The sequence below is a fragment of the Camelus ferus genome, chromosome 13, assembly GCF_009834535.1.
Source record: "Camelus ferus isolate YT-003-E chromosome 13, BCGSAC_Cfer_1.0, whole genome shotgun sequence".
In the NCBI taxonomy this organism is placed as follows: domain Eukaryota; kingdom Metazoa; phylum Chordata; class Mammalia; order Artiodactyla; family Camelidae; genus Camelus; species Camelus ferus.
The window spans coordinates 26,639,347-26,647,542 of NC_045708.1; the positions used below are offsets into that span (position 1 = coordinate 26,639,347).

At 51.8% G+C, this 8,196-nt stretch overlaps 1 protein-coding gene across 1 annotated transcript; it reads left to right on the forward strand.

Moving 5' to 3' along the window:
• The first annotated feature begins 85 nt into the window (after nt 1-85).
• DNALI1 (dynein axonemal light intermediate chain 1) lies at nt 86-8,161 on the forward strand. The gene is made up of 6 exons (XM_006186334.3): nt 86-260; nt 800-945; nt 2,737-2,906; nt 3,899-4,077; nt 4,397-4,561; nt 6,470-8,161. The coding sequence occupies exons 1-6, from the start codon at nt 180-182 to the stop codon at nt 6,503-6,505; spliced, it is 777 nt and encodes a 258-aa protein (XP_006186396.2). The 5' UTR covers nt 86-179; the 3' UTR covers nt 6,506-8,161.
• Nucleotides 8,162-8,196: the final 35 nt, after the last annotated feature.

Consider the following 8,196-nt stretch of genomic DNA (forward strand, 5'->3'; position numbering starts at 1 on the left):
AAGATTAGCACGGGAGAACTTTCCAGGAAAGCCGCGCAGAGAGGAACTCGCGCGCTGCTGGCCCCGCCCCATTCCGAAGCCCCGCCCAGGCCATGAGGGTTGAGAGGAAGTTTCCATGGTGACAAAAAACAAGGCCTTGGCTGGAGGGCCACTGCTGGGCTACTACCCCGGCCGCCGCCATGATCCCCCCTGCGGACTCTCTGCTCAAGTATGACACCCCGGTATTGGTGAGCCGGAACACGGAGAAACGGAGCCCCAAAGTAAGGACGGGTCTCAGAGGGTGGGGGAGCAGAAATCTTCCATGGGAAAGGCAGATCCCTGCCTTGAGGATCGGGAGTCCCGAGGAACAGAGGCTGTAGCGACTGGGAGTAAAGGAAATAGGACTGGGGAAGGAGGTTGGGAGAGCTGTACAAGAAGCCCAGATGTTAGGTGACCCCAAAGGGCAGATTTCGGGTGGGGAAGAAAGTCACAGGGAGATGGTTGGGGCTCACCCTTTATCAGGGTAGCAGGGTCCAAGAATGGATCGGGTAGTGATTGCCCCATCACTAGACGTGTGAAAGCAGAGGCCTGAGCAACTGTGCCAGAAATATCTGTTCAAGGAGCTACAAGCATTGGGTTGGGGTAGGACCAGAGACTACATGGCTTACTTCACCTCTGAAACGTAACTTCTGCTGAGAAGACAGATGGGGGGAGAGTGATCTGGGAATAGGGGAGAGTTGTGCCGGAGATCTGGAGCAACCCAGAGGGCCAGGATGCATGGAATTGAGTGTCTGAATCATCTCCTGCCCTAACTTCACAGGCACGGCCACTGAAAGTCAGCCCCCAGCAGCCTGGACCCTCAGGTCCTGTCCCACAGCCACCAAAGACCAAGCTCCCCTCAACTTCCTGTGTCCCAGATCCTACAAAGCAGGCAGAAGAAATCTTGAATGCCATCCTGCCCCCAAGGTAAGAAAATAGGAGCAGTGGCTGGGAGGAAGCCCAGGCCTCTCATCCCAGGACTTGGGAGTGTGAGAGGAGGTATCCTATCTCTGTTTCTGGCTGGGATTTCCTCCCAACAGTCCGGAGTTCCTCGAACTTGCAGGTGGCTGGATCCTGGGAGGGTGTGGGGTGATGATCCCTATCTACCATTGTTTCCTGAGTGCTGTCACTAGGCTTGTGGCTTTAAATACCATCTATATGCTGATGGCTCCCTCCTGTCTATTTCCAGCCCTGTTCTCTCCCTTAAACTCCAGATGTATATATTCTGCTCCTTCCTCATTACCTTCACGAAGATGTCTAACAGACGTCTCAAACTCAGCAGGTCCAAACTAAATCATAATTTCTTTCTTCCCCTAACCAGCTCATCCTCGGTCTGCTCCTTTCCACTAGGGGTTCAGGCCACCTTTCATTCCCTTTGGTCTCTCACATCATGTGTCCTATTCTTCATCGAATTCTTTTGGCTCTACCTTCAAATTATTTTCCAGATCTGACCGCTTTTCACTCTGCTTCCATTATCTTGTTCCCATCACTGTCACCTGCACTACTGCAACAGCCTCCTACCTGAAAACTCTGCTTCCCCTCTTTGCTCCTATAATCCATCCCCACACAGCCCTGATATCATAAGTCAGATCATGGCAGTCTTCAGCCAGAAACTCTTTAGTGGCTCCCCATCTTTCTCAGATGAAAATCCAGAGTCCTTACAATGACCCGGAAGACCGGGCATGATCTGGCCCTTGATGTATCCATAATTTCATGTCCTGTTATTCTCTTCCTTGTTCACAGTGCTAATGCCACGGGGGCCTCTGCTTGCTGTTTCTGAAACACTTCAGTGACATTCCCCCTGCCTTAGGACCTTCTCACTGCCCATGATCCTCTTCCCCCCATATCCACCTGGTTTCCTTGTTTCTTCATTCAGATCTTGCTCAAATATCATTGCCGTGAGGAGGCAGGCTTTCCTTCAGATTCCTTTACAAAAGGAGAGCCCCTTTCTTCACCATCCCCTCACCGTGCTTCTTTCTTCTGCAGCCACATTGATCACCATCTGACATGCCTTTCAACTATTTTTATATACTAAGTTGACAGCAGTCTTTAAGTTATGATGGAAAGGGGAAACAGTAAAAGACAGACCACAGTCTCCTCTGAGATGGAAGGGAGGGTGATTTTTCACTTGATTCCCTCTCAGCTATGCATGGAATCCTCTCCCTTGTGGCCGTTCTACCCTCAGCCTCCCCCTCGTGATTCCAAAAACTGGCTGTCTCTGACACATATGGAGGACCCCTATACATACATCCTCCAATACATATGTTCACCTCTTTTTGGCCGGCACAAGGGTCATGGTCCCCTGTGTCTCCCACCCCTCAAGTCAGTGGAAACTCCCATTGGACCCTCTGTTCAGATCAAGCAACAACCACCATAAATCTGTCCTCAGAGTGTTAGGAGCATAAGATCTGGGCCAGGGGTGATAACTTCATGGAGGATAGTGGGAGGGTGAAGACTGCCCAGCCCCAAGGTATTGCCCAGCCCCAAGGTAAGGGCCCTGTGGAGGGTGCACAGTGGGTGTGGCTTTGGAGCTGCACACTCCTCAAGGAAGAGAGAGAGAGAGAGAGAGAGAGATGGAGGATTCTGGTGGGTCGAGGACAGAGCTGCCTGCCCCTCACTCCTGGCAGGCAGAGAACACCAATGGCCATCTCTGCTCATGGCCCAAGGACCCTCTCTGGTGAATGGGGTTGGCTCAGCCTGGCTGTGTCTGTGCTTCAGGGAGTGGGTGGAGGACACGCAGCTATGGATCCAGCAGGTGTCCAGCACCCCCAGCACCAGGATGGACGTGGTGCACCTCCAGGAGCAGCTGGACCTGAAGCTGCAGCAGCGCCAGGCCCGGGAGACCGGCATCTGCCCCGTGCGCCGGGAGCTGTACTCGCAGTGTTTTGGTGAGCCATCTGCAGGGGAGTGTACGCCTTCCCTTCCCCTAGCATGGAACCAGGCCCGGAGTCCCTGGAGCTGAAACCCCATCCTGGAATGTCTGTCGCCCCCACCTGCCCTACCCAGGAACTGCTAACTGCACCCTCTTCCCCCTCCCAGCCCACCTTCCCTACCAGTTACCGTGTTCCTGACAACCGGGTTCTTCATCCCTGAGCAGCTGTTTGGAGTAAGAACTTCCATTTTAAATCTTTGTTTTTACCAAAGGTTTCTATAACAAGCACGTGTTAGTTTTTTAATCAGAAAAAGTTAATGTTCTATATTTATATTCGTCCTTCAACATTCAGCCCTTGGTCTAGAAAAATATTGCAGGGTAATTTGTTGTTAACCAACAGACACAGGGATTTGAGATCTCCCTCCTCGGGTGGCAGTGTCAGATGGCGGGCCCTCAGTCCAGTCTCACTGGCCCACGCGGACTTGGAAATGCAAAGCACGTCCAAACCCTGAGGCAGCTGCAGGGGGCTTGCAGGCTCTCTTCTGTCCAAGTGTGATTCTGGTCTGAGTGTGGTTTGCCTTCCAAGTCAGCATTTACAGAGATGGGTGGGCAAGCCCTAGACCCTGTTTCCAGCCCCAAAGCAGTCCAGCCAAGGGGGCACATCGGATTTCCCAGCTGCTTTAAAACAGCCACCATCTTCAAATTGAAAAGTCAGATTTCTTTGAACAGCACCCAGTTTCTGCCTGATGGTGGAAGAGGAGTCCCATGGCTGCAAACAAGCCTGGGCTCATCTCCCATTGTGCCGGCCAAACGGGGCTTGCTGATGGCCTGTACCCTCAAGTGCCAAGTTCAGAGCAATGGCCACATGGCAAGGCCCCGGGGGCCACTGAAGTCCCCTCCCCGAGGCCTCTCCCATTGAGGAGGACACACACCAGAGTGTGTGGTTTGCAGTAGACTTTTCCCCTCCCACCTGCCTTCTGTGACCTCGCTGTGTGTGTGCCTTGGAAGATGAGCTGATCCGTGAGGTCACCATTAACTGTGCGGAGCGAGGGCTGCTATTGCTGCGTGTCCGGGACGAGATCCGCATGACCATCGCCGCCTACCAGACCCTGTACGAGAGCAGTGTGGCGTTTGGCATGAGGAAGGCACTGCAGGCCGAACAGGGGAAGTCAGACATGGAGAGGAAAGTGAGTCGGTTCCCCAGGAGCCTTTGGCCTCTGGGACTCTTCTGCCCATCCCAGGGCCACATGTAGTCAATCCAGCACCAAATTCTGGCCCCCTTGGGGGCTCTCCCATCAGTGAGGACCCCTTGATGCACAGTGTCACAGTCATCCGGATCACGGCAGAGTCGTCTCCTGTTGGACATGCCCTGCCAGTCACTGACCTCCCACTGGGTGGCAGTACAGCCCCTGGCAATGCCTCTGATTGGACAGCTGTGTCCCAAGTCCCCCCGCACCCCGACACTCACTTGGCGACATCCCAGGATGACTGGGGTTCTGTCCTCAGATTGCAGAATTAGAATCGGAAAAGCGAGATCTGGAGAGGCAAGTGAATGAGCAGAAGGCAAAATGCGAGGCCACGGAGAAGCGGGAGAGCGAGAGGAGGCAGGTGGAGGAGAAGAAGCACAACGAGGAGATTCAGTTTCTAAAGCGGACAAATCAGCAGCTGAAGGTAATGGATGCGCAGGCCTGGGGCGCTCCCGCACCCCCACCCCACCAGCCCAGCAGGCCAAGCATTCAGTTCCTTCTCCTGCGATGCCTTTCAGTACTTGCCATGCGTGCTCCAAGGGGTAAAGGAAGCTGACCTGGGGAGTGGGAGGAAGTGAGGGATCATTACTAGGATTCTCCATCCAACTGGCTCTGAGGGGGGCTCTCTTCTCAACTCTGAACGCCCATAACATCTCTGCCTGGTTCTCCAGTGGAGGATTTCCCCGTCTTGGATAAAAGCTGTCTATCGTCCAGGAAAGGCAGGTATAGCACAAAGCAGACCGTCTTGCCCACAGCAGCTGGTGCTGTGGAGCCTTCTCAGAGTGGCCTGGGGCCCTGCAGCGGGCTTCCAGGGGAGTGCTTTACCACCTGCACTTCCCACCAAGGCACTGCATCTGGGGTGGGCAGGGAAGGCCCTAAGGGACAAAAGAACCACTTCAAATCAGGGACCTTCCCCAGGTGTGTGGTCAGAGGAACTCAGCTGCAGGCTTTTTCACCAAAGCCTCTCTGCCAGTGGCATATGTTTATCTGACTGAGCTGAGGCAGAAGGGGGAAGCTAGTGAAAAGGGCGGGCAGCGGGGCCAGGCCTCTGAAATTCCAGGCTCTCTGTCTGGTCCAAAGGTTATTAGAGGTAGGGTCCCAGACCAGCATCAACTTCATCACCCAGCAACTTATAGAAATACAAATTACTGCGCCACCCCAGACCTACTGAATCAGAAACTGCAGTCGGAGTCCAGCAAGCCAGTCCAGCAAGGTCTCCAGGTGATTCTGATGCTTGCTAAAGTGTGAGAACCTCTGTTCTAGATATATGGCCTATTGACAGGGAGTGGCTGTCTTCCATGGCCCTGGCCAGAAGGGGCCCCTGGATGTATCTCCCTCTCCTCCCTGGTCTCATAGAAAGCTTACATTCTTGAGACTGGCAGGCTTGTTGGTGCTACAAGCCAAGAAGGCCAGGCGTTTGAGATAAAGTAGGGCTTGTGTTAACTGCTAGTGGTGGATGATGTAGATTTTGTAGCTGAGTTTAACAAAACAAAGACACTTTCACAGCCAAATGTGAATGTTTACTTAGCGGTCTCTGAAGCTGCCTCCCTTATCTGCCATACTGTTTTATCCCAAGCCCAAGTCCCCCAGCTCCTCCTATGGTGTTGGCGGCGAGAGCAAAGCCGAATACCTTGGCATCTCTAACATTTACAAGCAACCTTGTAATCCCCAGGGTGAAGGACTCTTTAGAAGTGAGTTATTTTTATTAGCTCAAAGCTGCATTGCAAATAAAGCAGTGTTTGCAGTCCCCAGGATAGACCTACTTAAAGAACTGTCCACACACCATGATAGTGAATTATTTTACTGGCTGCCAGAAGAGCAGAGTAAATAACTCCCAAGTGTCTGAAGCTTTACATACAAGATGGACAGCTCACTACTCACTGGTAGCAATTTTCTCTAATTGGGTGTCAAGTTGTCTCAGTGGCTGAAAATTTGCTGTTTCCTAAACCTCTTGTCCCAGCACAAAGATCCCAGGCTCTCAAACCAGACAGCCCAATGTTTAACTTAGCAGACGTAGTCAGGCCTGAAATCTGAGCCATGAAAAACAACTATTTCAACAACTTTTATTCAATTTCCTTTTCAATGCCTTGTATTATACACTGAGCAGCTATTGTATGGAAACCGGGACAGCTCCCATTTCTCCTAATGCAACAAGACTGCAAGCCAAGCCAGAAACCAGCTAATCTGGAAAATACGGAGTTGGGAACGAAGGGAAGAAACACTTAGAGTGGCAGCATTTGGATTATTCTTCCCAGAGACTTTTATCACCTCTCAGCTATTTGTGTTAGGCTGCAAGTTTCCAATACTAATGGAGTTTGTTTTTGTTTTTCAGGCCCAACTGGAAGGGATTATTGCACCAAAGAAGTGATAATTTCCATCTGGGTCTCAGCAAGCACTACTATCCTGTCATAAGCCCTTTGTAATAAAAAGCTAGTTTCCTAAGTGAAGAAGCCGTACCCTCCCCCTGATCACCACCTACATATTTGTCAGAAGTCACACCACTGCCCCAAGTCATGAAACATCTAAGGTCTGGCAGCCAGGCTCCTGGCCGGACGATGGAAGGCAGAGTAGCCCAGGTCGTCTCGGGATGCGGCCAACTTTGGGATTTGCCAGCTCAACAGTGAGACTTGGAATTCAGTCCTTCTGCAGTAGCCGCTCAAGTGGAGCAGCCGCTTTCTCATCCTCAACGCTCCATACCATCCCTTATTTCCAGCCAAATGAAGCTGCTTCTCTGTACCCCGCCCCCCACCCCCCCAATTCTGGTCCACACCTTGTTCCTTAACCTGGGCTTCTCTGGCCTCCGTCTTTCCTTTATTTGATGTCTTTTCATCATCCCCACTGCAATTCAATTCTAGTACCTCCTTTTGGAGTTTGGGGTTTATACCGTATCATCATATCCCCTCCTGCCAAGTCACTAGACACCTTCCTCCTTAGTTTCGGACTACCCGGGTGAGGAGGCAATGGCAGGGACTCAAACCTATAGCTTTTGAGAAAACGTTTGCTGGAAAGAAACACAAGTCACAGTGTCTGCTGTGAGTAGCCTGGACCTCGGCTCCTCCCCGACCCTACGCTGCAGAAAATCCAACCCCGCTATCCTACACTCCCTCTGATGAGCCCAAGCCTCACCCGCAGTTCAACGTATTAACAACGGGACCAGGGCAGGGAGACGACTACACTTGACTATTTCCCATACGCTAGACTCAAAGTTTGGAGGCTGAGGACTCCTCTGGTTTCGGGGTCCCAGAAGACTAGCTTAGCACATGAATCTTCGATTCAGGGCAGACCAGCAAGCTGAGTGAGTTCCATCATTCAGTCAGATTCTACCAGTAGCGTACCTCAGAAGGCACTAACCCCTCCCCTCGGCTGGAAGGCCTTGAGTGCTCAGTGTTTCCCTGAAGAGGTGCTCTGACCTGATGCCATCCTGGTTGGGGCTTGAAGGCTCAGTGGAAGGACCGCAGTCCGCCCAGAAGAGCTGTGTTCCACTGAGTCTTCGAGCATGCCCCCCACACTCTAATCTCAAGCTTGAAGTCACAGCTTTTACCCTTCTCCAGGTGTCCTGAGGAACTGATGCCAAGATTCCACTAACACAGCCTGTCCGTGCTGTCATTTTCACAGGAAAGAACTCTTACCCATCGAGATGTGCTAGTTCCAAGACTCCCTGACAATACAGCACTGGTGTCCTAACTGGGTCCCCCTAACAGACTCAATGAAGGACAACAGAATTTACTGTAGCCTTTTCTTTATATTTTAAAGCCTAGGCTATGTACACGACATCCTTGGAATTCTTTTTAAAGTTCTAATCCAAAGAGCTGCTGTTCCAAATTGCTCGTTGCCAGTACAAGAGAAATACCACACTCTGCATCTTCTAGACCGCATCCCTGTTTCCGTCAGACATCCACACAGCAGGCTGATACTCCTGAGGAACTCAGAGGGCTAATCCAAGCATCAGAAGTTCCGTGGACCCCATCACTGAGACCCTGGGGCGTGAGAGCCTCATCTTTATTGTCACTAGCACTGGTGAATTTCAACTAACAGACCTCAGAACAAATGCATTACGAC